The sequence below is a fragment of the Leuciscus leuciscus genome (assembly GCF_965113295.1).
Source record: "Leuciscus leuciscus genome assembly, chromosome: 18".
NCBI lineage: Eukaryota > Metazoa > Chordata > Actinopteri > Cypriniformes > Leuciscidae > Leuciscus > Leuciscus leuciscus.
The window spans coordinates 9,417,778-9,443,704 of NC_138742.1; the positions used below are offsets into that span (position 1 = coordinate 9,417,778).

At 38.3% G+C, this 25,927-nt stretch overlaps 1 protein-coding gene and 1 long non-coding RNA gene across 2 annotated transcripts in view; one reads left to right on the forward strand and one right to left on the reverse strand.

Annotated features, from left to right (window-relative positions):
- The window catches only part of LOC309481396, a 40,172-nt gene extending 27,348 nt beyond the window's left edge, over positions 1-12,824 (forward strand). Inside the window, exon 3 of the long non-coding RNA XR_014199996.1 lies at positions 11,176-12,824. This is a non-coding gene — a long non-coding RNA (uncharacterized lncRNA). The remainder of the gene's footprint in view (positions 1-11,175) is intronic.
- A 463-nt stretch (positions 12,825-13,287) lies between these two features.
- Positions 13,288-22,480, reverse strand: hoxc1a (homeobox C1a). Its single transcript, XM_082146260.1, has 2 exons — positions 21,881-22,480; positions 13,288-16,979 (listed from the first exon to the last, which is right to left on the reverse strand). Exons 1-2 carry the CDS (start codon positions 22,449-22,451, stop codon positions 16,633-16,635), a joined length of 918 nt encoding a protein of 305 aa, XP_082002386.1. The 5' UTR covers positions 22,452-22,480; the 3' UTR covers positions 13,288-16,632.
- Between the last annotated feature and the right edge of the window lie 3,447 nt (positions 22,481-25,927).

Here is a 25,927-nt window from a genome sequence, read left to right on the forward strand (position 1 = left end):
CTAAGGCCCGGTGCTCATGGCACATACATTTGCGTTGGTCAAAATGAAAAGAAAGTGTGAAAGAGAGTGGGACTGGCCTCTCCAGATGCCTGGCAGTGGCATGGAACAAATTAACATAAATGTCATTGTCAGAATGGAATGAAGACAAAATCTGGGCTTGAAAGCAATCTGTGCCGCCAGCTGATGACAAGGAGACTCGTTTTAGCACACAAAACGAGTCTGTGTGCTCGTTTGCACACAGAGTCCAACTGAATTGGACCAACAGAACCAGACAGACAGTCTGGTTGGAGATAAAGGTGTTTTTATAATATTTAAACTCTACTTGCATTCTTTAAATGTGACGTAAAAAGAGACAAAGAAATTACCTTCGTCTCTCAAAGACATCTTTGTCGACCAATATGGGTTTTTCAGGGGCTGATATCATGCTGATTTTGAATCGAGGTAACAAACATTCTCCTTTGTTACATTTACATCTACATTGCAATTCTGCGTCAAATTTGAATATAAGGAAGTATAATTAAAATTAATTGAAATTCAAAGACATCAGATAAGAGACTTAACTTGAAAAGTACTATTGGATGAGATCTGAACTGTGCCGGATGATGACATTGTTTCCTGCAGAACTGCTTATAGATCAAATTAATTTAACAATTGATGACATTAACTGAACTGCCTTCAGCTGAACAATGACACTATTTTCTTTTAGAGCTGCTGTATTTTTCTGTATCATTGAATCATTTTCCTGTTATCACTGTAAAAGCTGTTTTGAAACAATCTATATTGTATAAAGCGAAGTATAAATAAAGGTGAATTGGCTTCAAAAATTGTCAAGACTGTTGGCATGAAAAAGCCTTGAAATTGACTAAAAACCCTTGAAACCTTGAAGCATAGATGGAGAGATAGGTATTTGAAATTACACTTTTTATTTAGTTTATATATTTTATCATATTTAATCATTTTTTTGTGGCTCATTTTTATAATGCATTACCTGTGTTTAATTTATTTGAATTTCAATTCACTAAAAATCCTCTTCTGGTTATTCCGATTGAAATTGGTGTTGGGTCTGGAAATTAGGGCGGGACTGTCTGTTTCAAAAGGCAAGGGACAGTCGGGTGTTTGGAAAGTTAATTTGTTTTTTGCAATCCCATCTAGTGCCGCTAGTGACACCAGTTAAGTCAAGCCAGGCGAGCTCAAAATGAGAGAACCGCTTCCCTGGGGTTGGATCAGAGTACATTTCTAGATTTGGAAGCCTAGCTGCATCTTTATTGGTCCAACATCAGAGCGTCAACACATGTGGTGGGCCATTTGGGTCTTGTCTGGGTAAATTGGCATTCAAGTCGCATCCTGCTTTGCAGTCTGATCCTGGCGGCTGCGATAATGCTAATGGCAGCGTGTTGGCGTGGCGTTGAGACACTCGCTCTCTCGCATCATACGTCTCTATATGGCTCTCGGCATCACCAAGGTGACAGCTGCGCGCTGCCTGTGTGATTATTGACTGGGTGAACTCGGCACGACCCCGCTGGTGTGCGAGTAAAGGGCAGGGAGTTAGTGTATGCCGCACTGTCTGTCAGACATGTCAATACTGTGATGAATGGAGGAGCTGGTTATTAAAGCAGAATTAGAGCGGGGGGCACGGGGAGGGGGGCGGATTTGGAGGAAGGCGATAAATGATGGTGCAAATGGCTCTGCAGTCGAGGGCTGTAGTGCCGGATGGCACAGCATCAGTGTCATCCGTCTTTATTATCCTCCAGGGAGAGGAAAGAGAGAGAGCGATAGAACGAGAGAAGGTTGGGGAGCGGTCAGGGATACAAGAGCCCATCAAAGAGCCTTGCCTTGCACTGAAAATCCCCCTGCTGGCCACTTTCTCTCCTCCTCTCACCTTTAAGTCGTCCCCTTCTCCTTCTTTGACTTCTCTGCGCTCTTTCGTTCTCCTTCTTTCCCCTCCATTTTCTCCAGCACAGAGGGAGGGGAAGACCCCCTACTGCTATTAATCATGGTGAAGTCTCAAAGCCCAGCGGCTGTGCATACTCATGCAGGCAGACACACCAACATCCACGCACACGGGCGATGTGTGGACGGGCCAGCCGGTGGGTTCACTGCACAGTCACAGAGTGCGAGGAAAGAGGATGATTGGAGGAGCTGGTGTTTGGCCGGCCCCTTCGTGACATGCCACCCTGACTACAGATGAGGATGCTGCTCGCTATTCGTATTCTCCCCTCACGCGCAACCGAGCCCACAGAGAGGCTGTTGGTTTTTTCTAATTAGTGCTTTATTTATTGATACCCCAGTTAACATCTCTCCTAATTTTGAGAAGACTCTGTCTCTATTACTGGAGGATTCATCTGCTTCAGTTTCTTTATTTTGCTCCAGAGAACATGGAGATGTTTAGCTCACGTTCCTCTCTTTACCAACCAGTTCTATTTTTCCTTAATTATAAGAATATTTGCGCATTTATACAAACTGCCTTGTCTTGATGAATACTCAAATTTATATTCGTACCTTCAGGGATCCATACTGCAATAAAAGGGTCAACAATGGTGACAAACAAATAAATATGTGCGACAGTCATTTAAAATCTATTCATCATTATACGTTGAATAAGACTAAGGCTGCATCCGAAATCGCATACTTCCCTTCTGTATAGTAGCGAAAAACAGTATGTGACAAAAGTAATATGTCTGAATTCACAGTATGTTGGCAAAACGGACGCGTATGACCTACTACTTCCAGCGAGATTCTGAAGTGTGCATACGATGGACATTTTACAATCTCATAAGGCCATAAGAGTGGATTTGTGAATGGTAGTGAACTTAACTGACGCAGGTATAGGTCATGCGGTAATGTCAGTGTACGTCTGTATTACATTCATATTGCGCACACTCATACTATATAGAGCAAACTGTTTTAGTGAAAATGAAGTCATTACTTATTCAAAATAAGTACCTACTCTAGAGAGTATGTGATTTCAGACACAGTCCAACTGCCTTGTCTTAATGAATGCTCACACTTGTACTTTCAGGGTTCTGTACAGTGATAAAATGGTCGAAAACGGTGTCAAAAAACACCTGCAATCTTTCTAAAGATGTAAATAACAGCATTTTACGAATCATGAGATTGCCAGTGATGACTAGATTTTTAATGATTGTCACCAATTTAGTTTTTTTTGACAACGAGCCATGATTTCCGATTCACACAAAAATTACTCATTTGAACCAGATCATTTAAACGAGTCAGTCAAATGCTGCGTCCAAAATCGAATACTTCTAGCCTGGGAAAACCCAGACTACTTCCGGCAAATTTAGATTTGCTCTGCAAGTAGTCTGGCAAAGAGCTCATTCAAGACCATTTCTAATCCGTCGAAATCGCAGCACCAATCAGAAACGTTGGGGCGGGCTTTACACGATGACGATCGCTCTGATTGGTTTTAGGTCTATCCAATTCCACCCAGAGGCATTTGAGCGACGTCCGTTGGTTAAGCGCAGCAACTTTTAAATGCATTATTATATTAAAATTGCAAACACATGAGGACAGTCTCCAAAAGACCCACTGGCAGATGAACGTACGTGCTACTACATTTCTCTCCGAAACGGTAGGAAATGAAATTAGATTTAATAGAGGATTTTAACTGTGACAAGATGATTGACAGGGCAGTTTACGTGACAGGATGCACGCGACAGATCCGTCCGATAAAGATGACGAAGTAGTATGTCCTAAAGCTTGCCTACTTTTTTGCTACACATTCAAAAGTAAATACCTTTTCTTCACTAAAAGAGTACATTCTTTTATGGCGTAGTGTAACTTAGGCGAATTGGAACGCAGCATATGGCTTTACACGATGACGATCGCTCTGATTGGTTTTAGGTCTATCCAATTGTGCCCAGAGGCATTTGAGCGACATCCGTTGGTGACGCCCCTTTGGAAATGAGTTATTAATGAAGCTTGGTCTGGTTGGTCTATTGAGAATGGTCTGGTTTTAACCAGGCTAGAATACTTCCCTATTATGCGTAAAACAGTATGCCAAAAGAGTATGTCTGACTCATAGGTCTGACTACATAGTATTTGTAAAACAGTAGGCGAAAAGTCCCAGGATGACCTACTACTTCCGCTGAGATGTGTGCATTCATGGACATTTTACAATCCCATGAGGCCACAGGAGAGGATTTATGAATGGCAGTGAAGTTACTCAACAGTGAAGTTACTCTCATGTGACAGTAACATATTCATACTAACTACAACGGTCGCAAAGTAAATTCGAATTCAAATGTTGTATCTATTCAGACAGTATGTAATTTCAGATGCAGTGAAAATTATTTGCCAGAATATGATATTTGAATCTTATTCGTTCAGCAAGTGAGTCATTGCAGAGTTTACAACTGTGAACACTGAACTATGGCACATTCAGAATGAACCAAGAACTGATTTGTTTGTGTGTGTGTGATACTTATTTACAGTACAGACTGATTGCTCATTTAACATGTAATTAAAGATACATTTTTGCAACAGTGTGGTATTTAAGTTAATTAGAAATAAAATAAAATAAAAAATACACAGTTTATATTTGCTTATTGTTTAGTATGAGGAAACTTTTGTTTGGGGAAAAATACATTTTATTCAGTCTGGAGCCCTGACTATTCTCACATTTCAGCTGCAGAGTGCTTGTTGCTTTAACTTGTCCTGTTTTGGCAAGTGATCCCACACCATCTGCGTTCTGTCGTTCCGCCACTTAAATGAAAGTCTGGATCATTGTTGCGGTAGACAAAACATTTACTCGAGGTCTTCAGGAAGAGAGCCAGAACACTTAGAAGGATAACTGTGTTTGAGATTAATATGATCAAGTTGTTGTCTCATGGTCACTCCCATAATGTAAGAGAGACTCTTAACCTCAAAATCTCTTACTCAACCCTCTTAACATCTGAAAGACAAACACAACTAATTTTAGGAAAAACGCCAAACACGGTCCTTAATTACCAGCCACTCCCTTTGACCAGCATGTTATTCACTCTCATTTATCCGTGTCATCTCAGTGTGCGGCCACTGTAAGGCTGACGGTCATAAAATGGGATCTTAACCCCAGAGTTCAGTCATTCACAGCTCATGTCCTTTTTTTCCACACCGTTTTTATCTTCCGCTTAGATAAAACTTGGCTTGCAGCTAATATTCATGAAATAAATCCCTTCGGCCTTTTTTCTCTCCGGTCGTTTTATTTTTGACAGTCAAGTGAGTGTGGCTCTCTGTTCTGCATTAAAGGAATATTAGGAGTTCAGTGCATATTAAGCTCAATCGTCAGCATTTGTGGCATAATGTTGATTTACTTCAAAAATAATTGTGACTTTTTTTCTAAAGGGAAAAAAATTATGCACTTACAATGGAAGTGAATGGAGCAAGTTTTTTTTTTAAATTAGAAATGTGAAGCTTATAATTAATACATTACCCCCCCCCCCCACACCCCCCCAGTCCCAGACTAAAATGCATATCTTAAAATGTGTCAGTGTCATTTTTTTGTTTCAAGATGCACACCAGTAATGTTTTGTTGTAAGGAACGTTTATAAAAGCTATTTAAATGTCCTAATTGAACTAAGGCCTAATTTTGGATTAATCTAAGCCCTGTCTGTGAAACCAGGCATAATTCTTCTGTTAAAACGTGCATTATTTGAGCAGTAGCAGTACATGTTTATATCATAATTTTACAGTCATTTTAGAATTACCAATATGTTGCCATGGAAAGATGTTGTAAAACTGATTTAACGCAATTTTTTTTTTAAATCAATTTAGCTATACTATTGAAACTGAGTATTTTAGCGTTTTCGGATTGACCCCATTGACCTGGCTTGACTTCCTTTGTAAGTGCCTCTCTGTAACCAAGGTTTTTGCTTTTTTAAAGAAAAGGGACAAACGGAAACAATTTTTTTGTGGTAATCAACAATATGCCACAAATTCTGTCGATTGAGCTTAACTTGTACTTAACCTGGAACATAATCCAAATGGGCCAAATAATCCCCGCCGTTTGAACGGAAGAAAGCAATAAGTTAATTAATTATTACATTAGCAGGCGCTTCTCTCAGGTGATCAGTCAGTGCCCATCCCGCCATTCCGGCCGCTATCTCATCCCAACACCTGCAGTTCTCTCTTCCTCTCCTCCATCGCTCCTCTCCGGGCCCTTCGGGCTTCTCCTCTCTGCCCAGATGGAGCGAGACCCGAGTGCCACATCAATCGGAGTGTACTATTTATATTTATGTACGAAAGAGAGAGGGGAGAAACCATGGCACTGTGGGGTTTATTGACTAAGCATTAAGTGGGCATTATCAGACGATAGGGATGTTATTTATGAGGCAGAGGGAGAGACACTGTGGCTGAGTTATGTGAGAACCAGCCTGAGGATGAAAGCTGCTCACACTGAGAGGGCTGATAGCAGCCTGCCTCTGTTCCCTCGTTTTGGCGCAGGAAACGGGGTGTGACGTACCCGGCTGAAAAGAGCTGCAAATTTATGGACAGTCGGTCTGTGCCAGCCTATAGGTCAACCATGGCCTGTTTATCTGGGTCTCACTGTCGTCGCTATGGTCAGGGATCAATGGCGCTATGCAGAGCAGATGCGAAAGTTCAATGACAAATATGACACTGTGTGCTAGAAGAATGCAGATGTGCATATAATGCAGGACCTGTAGGAGAGAGAATTGACACATAGTTGTGATTTATTTGTATAAATTCATGTTTTAAATATTAGTTGCTAATATTTTGAAAAGGTGAGATAAAAGGGGTCACGGACCTAGTTGTTTTCAACCATATTGTTTGTATACCTGTGTGGAAAAGCATTATTTATTTGCTTTGTTTTCCTTCAGTTCATTTACTCTTATCGCCACTCGCTCATTAATAATAAGGACTGTGGATCAATGTGAAATATGAGCTGTAAATCCCAATGCCAGCTCTGCAGAAGCCAAATTGACCCTATTTACTTTCCTCATTCACTTTCCTGGTGTTGTTGAGCTCGATTTTAGAAGTACATGTTATTCCAAAGAAACATTTTTCCCCCCAAGGGTACTTGCAAAGATTTAAAGGCAGGGTAGGTGATTTGTTCCAGAATTTTTTTTTGCTATGCTTGTTGAAAGTGTCTTCACATCTTGATAGCAATCGCAAAAGCCGGGTTCACACTGTACGATTTTGCACACGATTTGGCCGTCTGAGACAAATTGAGCAAATCCTAAAAGATTTCTCTGATCCTATCTGAAGTCTTTGATCGTTAGTTTGACATTTGACAGCCGATTAATTACCGTTGTGATCAAATTTGACCTTAGACGAAATTCTGGCAGTGTCAGAAGGTTTGACGAGATGGTCCTCACTGCAGAACACGAAATCCAGGGGGAGGAGTTGGATCCAGATCCAACTCCTCCCACCTTACATATACCTAAACCTACCCATCTCCACCCCCTGATCCCTAAACCCACCCCTAAACCTACTAATCTCCACCCCTTAGATCTGGATCCAACTCCGCCCCTTGGATCTCGTGTACTGCAGTGAGGTGCTACTGGGTTTGACTCTCAGTCTGCAGTGTGACTTCTACGACAACTGTCAAATTGTCTTTGTTTTTCAAGACAAGCCATGACCAAAATTAACGTTAGAGATTTCTTTGTAGCCACCATTTCAACCCTGCGTGTAATGCAGCTCACGGTCACCGAACGTGTCATTGATTGATGTAAAACTCCAGACGATATTTCTAATGTGCGTTCGTTTTTAACGTGTCTTGACTGTCATACAGTCTGACATTAAGGACAACTGAGATCCTACCGTGTGACATGGCTTACAGTGAGAATAATGTTCGTACAGTCTGAAAAAGGAACAATGGTAAAGGACTATTATAAATCGTACAGTGTGCACTCGGCTTAAGTTAAGTTGTCTAAATTAATTTATATGTAAATCTATCGTCTGTGGAAGGCGTAGGACCATACAATGTTCATCCAATCATTGCATTCGGTCCGAATACCATGTCCTACATGCCTCTCAATGTACTGTATGTATTCCAAACCTCCGCACACCTGCTCACGCAGACATCACGTCATCAGTGCGTTTCATGCTATGCAGAGTTAGACATACGTCAGTCATGAGCACTGCAACCTAAACAGCAGCCACCTGTTAGTTCCTCCTGAACCAAAACAACCAGCTTATGCTGAATTCACGCCATAACTACCGTAATTTGGAAGAGATTGAAACCCGCGCCTGCGCACATATATTCAAACGCGCATCCCTATAGACTAAACTCGTAATACGCATGTGCACACCATCAGCGTTCTCACAGGTTCGCGTTTTTAAAGTTTGCGTAGAGAGAACTTAAGAGTTTTCTGTTAAAACGGTGTTATGTAAGCAGCCCCTAAGTTAATAACTAATGATCGTTGCGACAGAAGTGAATCAGTCAAAACTAAATTTAGCTGGACAATAACTTTATTCTAGAGCTGCTATAAAGCCAAACAGTCTCTGTTGCTTTGATTTCCTTTTGTCACTGTGAAGCCGCTGCATTGTTAAAAGCGTTGTATAAATGAAGATGACTTGACTTGACTCGAATTTATGCATTTCAATGGCAACACTGTCAACACTTCTAGCCTGCTGTGTGCGTTCATGTGTTTTGAAGGAGGCGTGGCTTTGGAGACGCTCTGAAGGAAGGGTGGGATCTCATGCTTTCAAAGCTAACTTGCTATTGTTAGCCTCTCTGAAAATTGCCCACTCTACCTTTTAATGCATTTTATAGGTTTGAAAAGTCATTAAATATTAAATATTTAATGAAAACCATTTATTTATTTATCAGTTTAACAGTTACTATTTAGAATGTGAGTGTTTTGAAAGACACTATAGACACACCTATTCTGCTGCTGCAAGTGTCTGCCTGCCTTGGGTTGCCATGTTTTATGTGGACTTTCCATAGACATAATGATTTTTATACTGTACAAACTGTATATTATATCCCCTAATCCTACCCCTAAACACAACCCTCACAGAAAACATTCTGCATTTTAACATTTCCAGAAAACATCATTTAATATGATTTATAAGCCTGTTTTTCCTTATGGGGACCAAATATTTCTGGTATTACTGGTATTACTATCACAACCAGGGAATGTATCACAACCAGGGAACACACACAGACAGTGCGCATACATTTATATTTATATATATTTAGTACTGTGCAAAAGTACTAAATAAGTACCCCAAAGTACATTTCCAAACATTCTTTTTGCCATTAATTGTAATAATCCAATGAGATTTGTGTATGCACAAGGAGTCTGACAACAGCCGGTATGATCTGATCTCACCATCATCGAGTCCGTCTGTGATTACATGAAGAAACAGAAAAAACTGAGAGAGACTAAATCCAGAAGAACTGTGGGAACGTCTCCGAGACGCTTGAAGAAACCTTCCTGCAAAGCTACCTGAAAAACAAATGCGCAAGTGTACCTGGACAAAAGCCGTTTTAAACGCAAAGGGTCGTTACACCATATATTGATTTGAATTAGTTCATAGAAGTTAAATCATAAATAAATTCAATTTGTGATTTTATTTTTGAAAGCATTCTCACTTTACAGCATTTTAACACAAGTGCCAGTACTTTTCACAGTACTGTTGTTCTTACTTTAAAAGTAAATCCTTGTAATAATGACTATCTTAATAATATAGTTGAGAATGCTATACTGTGTGGCATATGTCTGCTTTGGTGTCATTGAAGGGGTAATTGAGCCTAAATGATGGCTGTGGGGCTTTCTGGAGCAAATTTAAAGTTGGGAAACACTCAAACTCTATATTCCCAACTCAGACTCTCAAATCAGCCCATCGCGATTCCGGTTTAATACTGTCGCTGAGAATATGAACATTCTTTGAAGCTCTTTGGAGACCATCATTTGATTCATGTGTGACCAAATGCAAGTAGTGTTTATAGCTGTATAACAGTTTAAGTGCTTTCTTCTGAAATATTGGTTGGTTTTAAGACGTATGCACAGAAATTAGAGGAAGGAGCGTTTCATTCACCAATGTCTTAGTTTATTTCGAATTACTTATTACAATCACAGCTGTTGATTATGAAACTTTATTGCAGATTTACACATCTCATGTTTACCTCTCAGTGGCCAGAGTGCCTCATAAAAATGAGGAATTATCAAATGCACTTTCAAAAATAAAACAAAATTCCTTTCTGCCTGAAACAGAAAAAAAAAAAAAAATCACATGGTTCAGCCGAGCCTTTTAAGGATGGAGCTAAATCTGACATCACGTATGATCACGCACCTTTCTCGCTTCTATAAAATGCCAACATGCACAAACGCTCACACTTCACCTACCTAAAGCCATCTTTCTCTCTGGTAAACCAGGTCAACAAACAAAAAGCAATTATGTTAGGCAGCTGCCGCCTGGGAGTGGGTAATTACAGTGCAGTGTGGACAGCTTCATTCTAAACAGGTACTAAAAGCATCATTAATCATTTCCATCATGATGCTTCAGTCCGTTAAGGATCACGTGACGCGCCGCCGAGGGCCCGCCAGGGATAGAGGCAGGCTGCTGTGGGAGACGCCGGCGTGTGATTGGCTGCTGGCAGAAGTCCTTGCGGAGGTCAGCCAGTCAGCAGGCCTGACCCGCCAATGACCTTGTATCACTTGACCTTTGAAGGGCTCAGGATCACGCCTTGATATCGGCTGGGCAGCGAGCGATGCAGAGGGAGGGAAAGATAAATGGCCCAGTGGAGGAGAGGAATGGTGGAGGGATGGATGAATAGGAGAGAGGGGGAAGACGGTTAAGATGAAAAATAAAACAGTGGGTTGATTGAGCACCAGGGCTTTTCCCCTATGCACTGACTGACCAATATAAATGTATAATTATTATGCAGTATAGGTATACAGCATTGTATCACATTGAATTTGGATGATTTTAAATGATTTTATTAGCATATATATGCGTGTTTGTGTATATATGTACATATAGGGGGTTTCCCCATGCACTGATTGGCCAATGTAAATGCACATCATTATCATGCAGTATAGCTCTTCTGCTGATGCATTTTTAGGTCACGAAACTTTTCTTCCTTTAATTTGTCTGTATTTCTATACAATGGGCACATGAATATTCATGCAAAAATGGTGCAAAATTGATTATCATTGTGCAATTGTTTTATTCATTTACCATATTAACCCAATTCATGACTTTCAGGTGCGTCGCTGTGATAATGGGACGGTTGCATCCGTTGGAAGGTTCTGTTCCTGTTGGACATGGATCGGTAGATTGGGCACAATGTCTTATTGGAAGACAGACAGAAAGACGGCGTCCTCTGCTCTTCTCATCTCCCCCTCCACCTCCTCGTGTGTCTGTGAGGCTATCACTATGGCAACCTCACCGAAGGCAGAAGGGAAGTGTGTGTGTGTGTGTTTGGGGGGTTGGCGTACTTCAGACAAATAAGCATTGCAGGGCTCATTTATTCATTTTTGGTTAGCTGAAAATGTGAACATGAAAGGTCAAATATGCTTGTGTTTGCATATTTGTTTTGCACTTTTGTTTACAGCAGGCGTTCAATATGGAAGGTATGAAATAAAAGGTTTGTTTTGGTGAATGATGAAATGGAACAAAACATATGGCATTGAAATTGCTCCTTGTTTCTTTTAAGAGAAAGCCTTGAAATATTGCTATTAATTTTTTCCACATTGCTCTTTGTTTTGTGAAGAATATGCCTCTTGCTTTTGTGCAATAAATGTAGTGTTTTTTTCCTTTTATGTTTTTGTAGCCCAAATATCTGCATCAGCAAAAATATACATGCTCTCTTGTTGTCTTGCTTTTAGATCCCAGTAGTGCTAGTCTGCAACTTTTCAAAGGGCAATCCAAACTTTGAGAGTCCGCAGTGCTACACCATAGAGGTCAGCGCTTGTTTCCCAGGATCCACACATAAAGGCCTCCTTTATATATGCCAGTGACACTTACAGAGGAAGAGCTTGTAGGACCATATGAGTTGCACTGTCACATTTACATCACCTACATTCTTTAAAATAAAGGTTCCAAGAGGGTGTTTTCACAGCAACGCTATGGAAGAACCTTTCATCAGTTCTTAAAAGATTCTTTTTTTCTTAGCGTGAGTAACATGAAGAGCCCATTTCCACTGTAAAGAACCTTTTGTGCAATGGAAAGGTTCCATGGATGTTTAAGGTTCTTTATAGAACCATAGATGCCAAGAACACACATTTTTAATAGTGTAGTGCACTGATTTGAATGCAAAACCCCCCTGAACGTAACCTTGACACAGTTTCACCTCGGTAAGCGTCTCCCATTCTCCTCCTCATTCGGATTCCTAGACCCTGGGCTCCTTTCTCTCCGTTCTCCCCCTCCCCCCTTCTCAGAGAGCGCAATTTCTTAGCCAGCTAGAAGTGCTGAGTGCTGCTGTTTGCTTTGTACACAGAAATTCGCTGAGGCTGTAAGCTGTCCCCAAACATCTGTTCTCTGGAGTCGTAAATGGTAGGAGAAACGAGGGCTAGAAAATGGTCTGCGTGCGCACGCCCCTGAGCGTTATATATATGCAAGGTGCCTTAAGACCTTCCCTCTAACTTCCGCCTTTTATGTGTGCCGTTGACAAGCAAACAAACGAGCATCAGTTCTTCATTTTACTGCTTGCGATGCATAAGAACTGATACAATGCGTGTTTGTACTGGAGACTGTGTGTGGGATGTGAAGAGGAGTTGGAAGCTGTGTGCCTCCTTTTGTTAGTGTACAACAGTAACCAGCCATTTTAAGGACCACCCATCAGAATCAGCCATTATCAAAGGCCGCCACATTAATGGACAGTATAAGGATGACTATATTTTTAAATAATCAATTGATATTGAGTATTTTGAAAGATTTTTCTGAATTAAAAGAAAAATATTTTCCCCATATTTCAATAATTTCATATTAAATTGTGATGGCTATAATTAGGTGAAACTGTATGTGATGATTTTTCTATGTTGTTATACAGTAGTCAACATTTGAAATGGATTAAAAAAAAGTTCATCAAAGTTATGTCCTATGACAAGAATGGGTATTGTTCAAAATTCATGTATAACTTTGGTGAAAGGTTTTGATCCACTTCAAATGTTGACTACTGTGTGTGTGTGTGTATGCATGTATATATGTATATATACTATTAAAATCATCTCAGATAGTTTCCCCTAAATAAATATATATATATATACACACACACACACACACACACACACACACACACACACACACACACACACACACACACACAATGTATATGTGTGTGTATTGCTTATTAAAAGGCATAAGCACAGTGTTTTTAAATATGTTCACATTTAAATCTAATCATCACTATTTTCATATATTACATTGTTTTATAGTATAGGAATGTGGGAAATGAATGAAGCTGAATGTTCTGAACTTTTGACGTACACTTTTGCATGAATGTGATGCCAGTCAACAGAACATTTTGCTATAAAATAATTATTATTATTACTTCTTATTATTTACTTAGCCTATTTTTATTAGCTGATTAACACGTCTGTTAGTTTAAAATAAAATCTTCCTTTAAGTAAATAGTATCAGTGTTTTAATTGTATTAACTTTTTTAACACAGTTACTAGTTGTAAAGGTAAATTAAATATTACCTTTAAACTTTTCTCAGTTTGTGTGGCTGACACTAGCAGAACACTACAAATTTTTCTCTCGGTGTATTTGCATCTAGAGTCATTTAACTGATATTAGGCCTGGCTTTAATACATAAAATAATGTATGGCTTTGGTCATCGTCCTAAGAGCATCTCTATAAGCGAGGTAAAATCGTTTCCTCTCAATTACTGAGTAAAATGCAACAGTGCAGTGAGGATTAGACTTGATTCTATCACTTTATGCGCCCACGTGCCATAACGTGGGCATTAAGCTCCTGCACGCGGGTGTAACTGAGCTAAAACGCACATCAGATTGTGAAGGTGAAATCTAATGAGCTATAGCCTACTAGAGAAAAAACCTTCTTCCTGAACGCTGTACATATTCATGCGTCAAACGTTTCGAGAAAGAATCTACAGTATCATAAACAAGCCTATGCTTTTATCTCTCCTAAACCTGGGAACATTAAGTCCGCATTCACGCTCTCAAGCGCACAAAAATAATTCAGATAGTTAATAAGATTTTTTTTTTTTTTTTTTTATGAAAAAAGTTATTTGGAGGGTTTAGAATTTCCATTATTCATAAAAAAAAAGGTGATTATCTAATCTTCTTTGTTTTAATGCCAACTTTTTTCTATCTTCAAAAAACTTGACCAGAAAAGATTATGGATCAAATCATATAAAGAAAACGTATAGATGAATAAACAATAATTGTTATTTTATTATTATTATATATTATATTCAATTGAAACGATACGTTAATAAATGGTCTCATTATATAATTTTGCACAACTTTAATTAACTAGAAGCCTACACTGTAACATAAACTTTTTAAAATTGAAAGAAGTGTGAAAGACGCCGCAACACATATTAATAATGCAGCCTTTTCTCTGTGAGTCACTGACCGGGTCACTGCTGTCTCGAGGCAGAACAGAGGTCAAGAGGTGAAAGGTGAACTCTGGAGTAACTGCATATATTAGCAGGCTCAGGCATGCGAGTCGTGCTTCGTGCATATAGGGTTCCTAACATGGCGAGAATACATGTTTTCAGTAGACCGACGTAAAAGCGTCTCGAGGAACGCTTATTTCAATTCATTTTAGTCGCCGGTATATTGTTTGATTAACTCATCTCCATTTTAATGCTGCTAGACAATTGTAAGGGCATTTAATATAATTTAAGAAGACTCATTTCCACTGTTCAGATAATTAATCTCTTCCCTGGACTGTAGTTCTTTTGTTAGAGAATTTGCTTTTATTTAGAGGGGGGTAATATGCAAAATCCTTCAAATTAAAATTGAATTAAAAAAATATGGAATTCATGCAGTGAAAAAAACGTTCATTTTAAAGGAACAGTATATTGTCTTTCAGTTTGATGTTGTGACGAATCTGACATCTTAATTTTAGTGATTTCACTGAAAACAATAAATGAGTGGAAAAAAAATAGCTTGCATTTAAATGCTGCAATTATTCAACCCATCACGAAAAATCAATTAAAATTCAATCAGTTTAAATCCACCCAACATCGATAAATCGATCGTTTAGAAATGACGATAATGCCCTCTCTCATTCCAGATCAAATATTGTGTCCATCCACGGATAGAATAGTGACAAAAGGGGAGAAACTGCAGGGCAAATGTTTATCCATATAACATTTTAAAATGATAAAGTATATCTGAAAGATGCCACATGAATAAAAAACACTTTGAGGATATGCATTCGAAATGTAAGCGGTGCCAAAAAATAAAATAAATCACAAGTATCACTTTATTCGTCACCGTTTTTCTAGCTCTCAATGCACTGCTTTGATGCTATATCAAAGTGAGGAGTTGGTATCAGAAGGTTCAACCCGTGGCACTCGATTTAACCTCTTCCAGCAATAAATTGGTGAAAATACACGGCTAAGTGGAGGCACTTTGTACGTTGACAGGTTTTCGCCATTATTTAGAAAGACGAGTATCACCGATCATCGTGCGGCGCTCTTTATTTGCAGATAAAAGCACAAGCAGCATGAATATGACAGACACAGTATGTCTGCGAAACGGCAGCAAACCTGTTGAGTGTTTCTGAATGTGTGCAGCCTGCGCTCGTGCGCGCGACTCAATCTGTCCGCATCAGAGATAGGCTACTGTATGATGCAAGTTAAAGAGGTTTTATTCAATAAATAATTACATTTTTAATTACATTAAATAAATTACATCAAATGGTAGGTCAAAAATAATTAAGCCTACCTTTTCTCAGATATTCAGTTCGCTGCTTGTTAAAAATAAAATGATTGTTATAGGCTAGATGCCTTTTAACCAATCAACACGGTTTTTGTTTTAGAGCCTGGAAGCATAACCAGATGAGCAGTGTCAGAAATAATAATCTAATTTATTTATTTTTAATTAAGAGGTAATAATTGACCCCTGGGCATTTTTTTCTTATCATATAGAAAACATACAGTAGGCCTATACACTGTACGTTATTGTTAACTATTTTAAACACACACTTAGGCATAGAATGTAACGCAATAATAGTTTATATAAAATATAAAAAACCGAGGAGTCTTTTTTTTTCTTGCATTTCCCCCCACTTTTATTTTATTTTAAATAAATATCAATTTTGTCACTTTTCTTGGCACTTTTACCCTGATTAATTTATGACCCTGATTAGATCTATAAATTCGAACGATTCATTTTCTGATCTTTAATAACAGAAGCAGATTCATAATGACAAAACAGGTAGAAAATAAAACACTTAAGATATTAAAAGGAAGACTATTAAGTGCGTTTTTATTTCTCCGCTTGACTCAACAGGTGAGCAAACAATTTTTTTTTATCATAGAGAGTTACTGCTATAATTTCTTAAACAATACAGTTGAATAGATGAATAAATATGTATGTTTAGGGGCAAACTTAATTTTGTGTGTGTAAATATTTTTTTTTGTCAACAGAATCACTCTCTTGCTCTCGCGCACGATATTCACGTGATTGTTAACATTTTATAGCCTATAGCAGCAGTGCTCAAAATCTTACCCTACTGAAATTATCTTTTGTCAGGAGATGAGCAAGTGTGTGTGTTTTTCGAGTCCTCATCACAGCCAGTAATCAGCATTAATCCAGGAACGAGGCCTTCCCGCAGCATTTTCTTCTGTTTCATGCGTCTGTTCTGAAACCAGATCTTCACTTGAGTCTCGCTCAGTTGGAGAGTGTTCGCGATCTCTATCCGTCTAGCTCGAGTCAGGTATTTGTTGAAATGAAACTCCTTTTCCAGTTCTGTGAGTTGTTTGGTGGTAAAATTAGCTCGCGGGGCTCCACTCGAGGGGTCCTCGTCAGCATCTCGTCCGAGGTCCGTGTTCAGCTCCGCGTCCGAGCATCTCCCCAGATGTATAGCTGTTAAAGAAATGCAATAGGCCTACATATTAATACATAAAAAAATAAAAAAACAGGTTTAATTCATTGCTTAACATCCTTGAATGAAAAGAAAAACAACGATTTCATAATTATTTTATATTCATATTAATCTCGTACGAGTCGTATGGAATGTCACCTGCAATTTTGTTGACAAACACGGAAAACAAAACACGGAAACTTTTTTACTGTTAGTATTACTGTTAATACGTTTGCTGTTAATATATTCAGTTATACATTTGTTATCTAAAATATTATTGGCATTTATTAATGATGCTTTAAATTTTAAGCCGCGAACAATTGGAAACGAATTTTTCGGTTCTGATTTATAAAAACAGAGCACCATATAAATGTAATACTACTTTATTATATCTTAGTTATGCAATATGATTTTATATTCATAACACACCATACGTTATGAATATAAAAACAGTGCATATAGGGTACAATATAATATTATTATATTCATATTGTGCTCATGTTGTCTTATAATTTGAGATTGATAAATAACTACACTGTAAAAAAAAGTTGCTGCCTTACATTAAGTACAGTCAAGTTGGATGTGTAAATAATTTCAACTTAAATTGCATTAACCTGACTTAAATGTATCTTGTATAACATAAAAAGTTGAAAATTGCTTAACTTTTGATGAGTTAAAGCAATCTTGATCATTATATATAATGTGTGTGTGTGTGTGTATAATATATATACATATTATATATATATATATATATATATATATAATTATATATATATATATATATATATATATATATATATATATGATCATCATTTAACAATGATAACTTTACACATCTGCCTTTTGGTTGAGACGGGAATATGTTTTTTGAGAAAGTAAGAGAAATACATTTTCAAGTTTGATTAGCTATTTGCAAAATCTCTAAACTGTAATATGACACTGAAAAGCCGTTATTTTTTTCCACATAGACAACTTACCAAGTACAGTGAATTTTTTCTTTTTCTACAGCAGAAATGATTTTTGCTAGGCGTCCTGTAATGGTCACTCATTTGTAATTTTTTTTAGTGAAGGTATTTTTCATTGAGGACGAGTTTTTGATTGCTTGACCTTCATCTGTATGCAAACCCTGTCTCAGTAAGCTAAATAGAGGACTGTCTGTTTGCTCCTCTCAGATGACTATAGGTCAGGGGTCACATGCACTGTCCATCACAGCCTGTCATAAAAATATTCCAAAGTTGCTGCTTTCCAGTTTTTCCATTTTGCCCAACATTGAGTTTCCTGTAAATTAATAAAATAAAGTGCATCTAAATGTGCCTTTCTCTACAGTGTTAATTTTAGAATAGCGTTAAATCTGCAGTTTAACAGCGCTAGTCAACTAACAGCTGTCTTGATGGAAATCAAACTCATGTTTTGTTGTTTGCTTGTGTTGTTTGCTTTTGGAAGCTCACAGGAAGTTGCACATTCCTTTACGACACACACACACACACACACACACACACACACACACACACACACACACACACACACACACACACACACACACACACACACACACACACACAGGGGTCGGATGGGAAAATCCCCAGGGGTGTTACAGACGCATTGAGCCCTCCCTCACATACTGCTACAGTTGCAAGTGTCTCTCTAACCTCCATGCCATCTGCGCACCATGTGTATGTTTCTGTGTGTGTGTGTTTAGTCATGTCATTGCAGTCATGGACGTACAGTCTGACCCGACGCAGGATATACAAAGACAAAAGACAAATAAATGCTCAATGCTTTGGTTGCAAATGCAATAACAAAATACTAATATCTTCCTAAAATACTTCCTTTTGTTATTGCAACTAAAACGTATATTTATTTGACATTTCTTTGTATTTACCTGCATGAGGTCCATGAGAATTTTCAATTAAAACACTTCCCAATGAGCTGAATAAACTCTAACATGTCACTAATAGCAATCCCTCACCCTTTCTCTTAGGCTTAGAGCACAAACAGTTGGTCTTTATCTCGCTCTCGCTGTGCAACTGAAAGTAAACAAACAGATGAAAAAAAAAGCAATTGTAGGGTCACCTCTAATATTCACAAGGGATATTCTAACAATCAGTGCATTCACTGACAAATATGAAGTAATTAAGCAATTTCCTTAGGAAATAAAAAAGTGTGCATGAAAACACTGATGAATGAGTTGCTGGATAATAGAATTGGCAGTCACCAGAAGGCATAAAGGAATCAAACGAAACATTTGAGGAATGACTTGCAAACTTGGAAATGGCCAACCAGTCAGAGGGATGACGTGCCCCACTAAGCCTAAAAGAGAGCAGGGGAATGGGGGGGTGGGGGATCGATACAGATTGCCTCGGTCATCTTGGCATCCAGCCCACAGTAATTCAGGTGCTGTCAGGGTATAATTGAAGAATGACACACCGGGACTGTGTGCACTGTACTGGGGGATCCAGTCAGACACTCTGTGTAAGCTTTTATTCATGTTGCGTATAGGAAACATTTGATGTTGCCCAGTAAGAACAATAACCCTCACAATGCATGGAATCTCTGACTTAACGGGATCGTTCACACAAAAATGAAAATTCTCCCATCATTTACTCAGCCGCATGTCGTTCCAAACCCATTTGACTTGCAAAGAGGAATACTGTGAAAAATGTCTCATCAGTCGAATTCAATGGGGTCCAATGTTCTTCATAATATCTTCTTTTATGAGGAAAAATAGAAAGTCATACAGGTGAACTATCCCTTTAATGTTTTTTCCCTTTAATAATAATCTTTTTTTTCTTTTTTTCATTAGGTTATAATGAACTTGAGTAAAGGAGCTGGCAATAAACATTCGCCCTACCATTTAACATTTGACTTTGGCTGCTGTGTGGATGTGAGTATTATCTTAAGCACTTGTTGACAGACCTCTCATATATCATCATACAACGCTTTCTCCATAAGGCTTGCCATAAAACCAAGACATTAAGCACAGAGGGAGAGCCACAACTTATAGTGACCATTTTATTTTATGCTCCTCTTCAAAGGGAAAATTCACCCCAAAATTAAATCATTTACTCACCCTCATGTCATTCCAAACCTGTATGCATGTCTCCATGCAATCCAAAAGTCAATGGGATCCAATGTTGTTTGGAACACACCATTCTTGTAAATATCTTGTTTTGGGTTCCGCACAAGAAAGAAATGCTTACAATGACAGAGGGTGAGTAAATTATGTTAGATTTTTGGGTGAACTATCCCTTTAAGCCTTATGTGCTTAAAGGGACAGTGAAGTTCAAATCTAGGTAAGAATGAGTGCAAAAAGATGTAGGCTTTTCTATATATTATATTATATATATTATATATGTGGGTGGACAGGCAGGAGCAAAACAAACAGCAGACAAAACAGTACACAAATTGTGAATGCCTGGCCTTGCCACCATTCAAGCATTTGGAATTTGATATAGCAGGCCTTTCTATCCTATTTCATGACCACAGCTGTTGTTCATACGCTGGGCGATATAGCCCGAAATGACCTTTTCGCTGACATATTTGCCTGTGAGTTATTTTAGATCATCAGTGTGGCCTGGCCAGACATTCCTCTCCCTGACAGTCTGGAAACCATATGAATGCTGTATTACTGATTCGTAGGAAATGACAACTCAAACAGGGCTCATCTTGGTTTTACCATCAACCTATTACATATATTGTGATTTATTGAGGGGGACGAGCGATTCACAATTTAACGCACGGCTCTCACAACAAACATGAAATACTTTGACATAATACAGGTCAAATGTCATTGAGCGTGACATTTTATGAGCACATGTCAAGTAACTCACATTTGAACTGCATTAAACGCAGACCTATCCAATCATTACTCTGGTTAAGGATTACGCTGAGATTCTGACAGACATTTTCCGACATTCAATATAGAAAATTAATTGCAGCATATAAACATTGGACTCTATTAAGATTTAGGGCTCTGTCGAGGAAAAGTGTTCCTCCGAAGTTTATTTGGCTCTGAATGGAGAGCTAGGGGGTGCTGGACTCCTTTAAATATAGCCTGGGCTGCTTCTTGTCAATGAGAGAATTTTTAAAGGGATGAACATAGAGAATAGAATGAAATGGAAAGTGCTATTTATAAAAATGGAGGAATTCTGCCTGGCATGTTGTTGCTTGACCCATTTATGCACCAGAGCGGATCTTATATATTACACTATCCTTAATTTGTAAAGGTTTCTCCATAAAACAAGCAGCCTGATTTGTGAAGCAAGAACTATCTGTCCCTGATATGTGCCACATCATAATCTGCTTCAAACTTTTGCTTACCACACTCACATATATAATATATATAATTATAATAATATATATACACACAGGCCCATACATATATGGCTCAGATTATTTTACCTTAGCATTTAACTTTTTATTTAAGTACATGATGGTTTCACTATATTATTTTTAGGTGATTACATGATGTAGGGAGGTTTTGAGGTGGTGATATTAGCTAAACCCTATATGCATATAAGCCTACAAACCTGTTGATATGGATACATTAAAAGTGAGGATTGATTTATAGTGAGGACCACTTTAAAGTTTCTCATAAGTCGACATGCTTCACTATATTTGTAAGTACGTTTAAAAAGTTGGCCTTCACAAGTATAGCCAAACTTACACACTCATAGCTCCTCCTCCAAGTATTAATTTCTGCTTGCTGAAAAGTTGCTGTCCAACATTGGATACACTACTTTCTTAAAATCATTTTATAATTGAAAAACACAATTAGCAATCCCATTATATTTTAAATCACATCACTAGGATTTAAAAGAAAATTAGCCGAGATTGTGGCCACTCGGGTCAATTAAGGTGCGCTGCAGAAAAGTTAGTCGAGCTAGAAAACTAGTCAACTTACCTGCACGGGACTGATTTCTCCTCACTCTCATCCAGTCGAATGTCTTTTCACTGTGCAAGGTCTCATTTAACGTGTTTAGAGCCTCGTGCCTGGTGCTATTGTCCTGAACTGGAGGGTGATGCACTGGGCCGTCGCATGTGCGCACAACGAGGTGTGTGTTGTTGACAGGGCCGAGTTCACAAAGCGCGCCGGAGAAAGTTCTTAAAGTGTCTGAGGAAGGCGAGAAGCCCGTTCTGGAGAGACCCTGCTCACGACAGCTTTGGAAGGAGGGGACTTGGGGTCGAACGGGGTGCACTGGTCTATAGAAGTCTTGGTTATGGGGGAAGGGGGGTCTGGTCGAGTTAGCAGGACCAGGGTCCTCACAGGGCTTTGAACACGCGCCTGTGGTCGTGGCACTGAGATTCGTGAAGGGATATTGAAGAAAATCCTCCTCGGTGTTGTTGACATGTCCCTCCTCTCTGCTTGGGAAGTCAGTAGTCGCTCCGTGGTCCTGATGCAGACGCATTACTCCAGTAGCATGATAGCCCTTGAAAAGTGACGTTGTGTCCCTGAACCCTTGATAAGAATTCATGGCTGCATCTCATATATTCCAGATTTTCATTCGAGGCTGGACGCGACAGAAACTCCATCCAGAGATGCCACACATAGCGCGCAAGAGGACAGAGGCTCAGATCTAGACAGGGACATGCCTTGTAGAAACATTCGATCGGTGATGGATGGGGATGACGTGCCCTCTAACTCTTGGCCAATAGCCGGACATCTCCTTCATCTGAGTGAGCGTTAATTTACCAAAGCAAGCAAGTTTGAATGACTTATTTGACCTGCTAATAAGGTCTCGTGGAGTGTGTGCGCTCGCGCGTGCGCGAAGAGGGGTCAACATCAGTACTGCATTTCATAGTGGATAATATTGAATTTAATAAAAGCGCACTACATTACGCTGGATGATTTCTATGAATTTTGCACAAAGGTCAAGGCATTTGTGAAACGTCACATTTAGGATATTAATAGATTCTTTGTTCTGTTTGTTTCAGATCCAACTCATTTAATTTCCTTAAAGGGTAGTTGTGTTTTAAATTTAAGTTAACCCATAAAAAAATATTATTTCGACACATTTCGACATCATTTTTTTTTTTCACTCTCTCGGAAGGCCCAGTCCGTTTTAGATTAGCACGCACAGAAAATCAATGACATGTTTAGTCAGTATTGCAGCCTTGGCTTACCCGAATAAGGTCTTAAGCCTGCATTGTCAATAGTTGTTAATGGGAAAGCCATGGATCTTGTGGTTCATGCCTATTAATTCATGTTAACTTTGAAAAGAATCTCATAAACGTATATCTCCCAGGTAACCCACGTTAACACAATTGCATTCCTCCTTGTGCTATTTTATACTCCGATCTATTTATCTTTAAAACAGATTTGTTCAACGCAAAGAGTCTCCATACTTCGCAAAAAAACTGAAACTCTGTGTAGAATTCTATGGCCACGGGTAATCTAACATAACAGCTGAAATGATGTAAAAAGGGAATCATAAAGTAATTGTATGAGATTTCTGAGTGATTATCTGTGCTCTAAACAGCTGTCGTCGCAGGTCATTCGTCGGTCAGATGATAATTAGCAGCTGCCTCCCTTGCAGTAATCAACCGCTTCATACCAAAAGTATTTAACCTTTTATTTTTTGGAAATACTTATTTTTCAAAACAAAGGGCAAGCTAAACTGACAATATTTTTTTTAAGTGTTCAGTTCGTTAAATATAGTCGTTTCATAAAAATAAAAAAAGTAGCCTACAAAGAGTTTTATTTTAGGGTAAGTTTAATATGCTAAACTTTATAATCCTTTTACATATTGCATAAAAGAAAGAAAAAAAAAGAAAACCATATAAATGCATTTAAAACTTTTCACTGTTCTCATTCTAAGAGGAATTTCTCTTGTAATTTCAAATAAACGCCAAAATTAATACTGAATAGTAATAAGTAGCGTACACATCCTTAATAGGAGTTTTTGACCAGCCTTTGTTACTTTTGTCGAGAAATAAGAAATAACTATTACGGGGTTTCTTTCATTCTCTTCTTGTTTTCTTTTCTTCTTTTTTCCCATCAGATTTGAATTTTTGTAACGTCAAGCAATAATTGGATGAGCCTATTACACTTGAGGATGGTGAAATATACACTGTAAAATGTATACGATCAATAAGTTATGACAACAAAAGTTTTTACAGTGCTTAAACTCATCAAAATAAGTTTTACAAGATTCAACTATTTTTTTTAAACAGTATATATGTATGGAATATAATAATTGATGTAATTTTTTTTCTTTTTTTTTTTTTTTTTTTTCAGTTAACCTATTATGTGATTCATGTGGTATTGAAACGTCTTAATTTACTGGATAAATTCAAGCTAAAATATTATGAAATGTCCTTATAAGATACCCTTTGAACTTTTAAAGCCTTGCTTTGTTAATCTTGACTGTTTGCATCTAAATATGAGAATTTTTTTACTATTTCACATGTGCATTCCATTATGTTTTATGTGACATTTCAAAAAGTTTCTCCAAACTCATAGAGCATTAGACAGAGAACACTAGAGATATTAGCTTCAGAGGTTACAACACTCTCACATCTGTTCAGAAGTGGCAGCCCCGGGTTCCCTTGTAACAGATGTGGCCTTTACTTTTAGACTTGAATGGTCTTTCCTTCCAGTAAGTAGCTTAGTCATTAAAAAGTCAAATGATTTCAACGTTAAAATATAATACGGAAAATATAAAAACGTAGAAAATGCAGAAATGCACATTTGCATCACACATTTACGTTTTGGGAGACAAAAATATATACATTGAATGTACGGTAAGTCACTTTGGATAAAAGTGTCTGTCTGTGTTCCCTAGGTCTGAGAATCGGAAGCACTTTGGCGTTGCTTATTAAATCAGATTCAAATCAGTTTCTGGCAAAACGAGGTGAGTTTATGATCATTTTACTTGTTTTTTAACATGCATAAAATGTATTTTATTAAAATAAAACGGCAAATGTTAATTAGAAAAGTGAATAAAAAATAACAAGATGATTATATATCTAATAGTTATGATATTGTTTGCATTAAAACATTTGAACTACTACACAGGACAGGAGGAGGAATTTCTGCTTATATGACCAATAAAGAGTTTTACTAGGGCTCTGCAGTGATTAAAAAACCATCTCAAATAATCAGCAATGTATAACGGTGCACTCACAACCCCAGAGATCTGGTCCCAGCTGGAAGAATAAATGGAATTCTACGGGCAGCAATGCACTGAATGACGGAGTGCAATATATCCTTTCCCTCTGTACATTTGCATGGTACACTTATCCATCTTCATGTCAGCTGTGGGGTTACCCAGGGTTCACGCGCTAGCTTGTTTCTCTCCTCTCCGCTCAATAAATAAATCTCTGCTGCTCTCTGTTTACGGGCTGAATATAAATTTGTTTGCAGTCGATCGCGGGCCTGTGTGAAGGCATTAGAAATTGTATTTCTGTAATGGGTTTCAGCATGAGGAGGTGGGGATGGGGGGAGGGGGGTATGAGGCAGGAGTTGCAGAAGTGTTTGACTGCAGGGTAGAGAAAAAAAAAAAAACAGGTGTGTGTGTGTGTGTACTTCTCCACCTCAATAAGATTATACACACTTTTTTATAGTCCAGATAAGATAAATTGGCTCAAGGCTGAATTTACAATGGATTTAAACTGAATTTTAATGTTATTTACTCTCATTTTATAGAGATCAAATATTAAGGGTTTATTCGTTTCTCCTCGTGCCATATGTTTGGTTAGTATAAATCGTGAGGGAAAGCGGTGTTCAACATGCCTCCATGTGTTTTCTACAGACATTTGACCTCAGTTGAACAGCTCTGGGTAAACAAGTCATCACAAACGTCCCCCCCACCACACACACACACCAGTTCGAAACAGCTTGCTTCCCATCAGCATGCGTGTTTTGCCAGGACAGATGACAGGGAAATCAGTCTCGGTTCATGTTCGTAATAAGGTGAGGGAACATTCATTTTCCTATTGACTGGAGAGA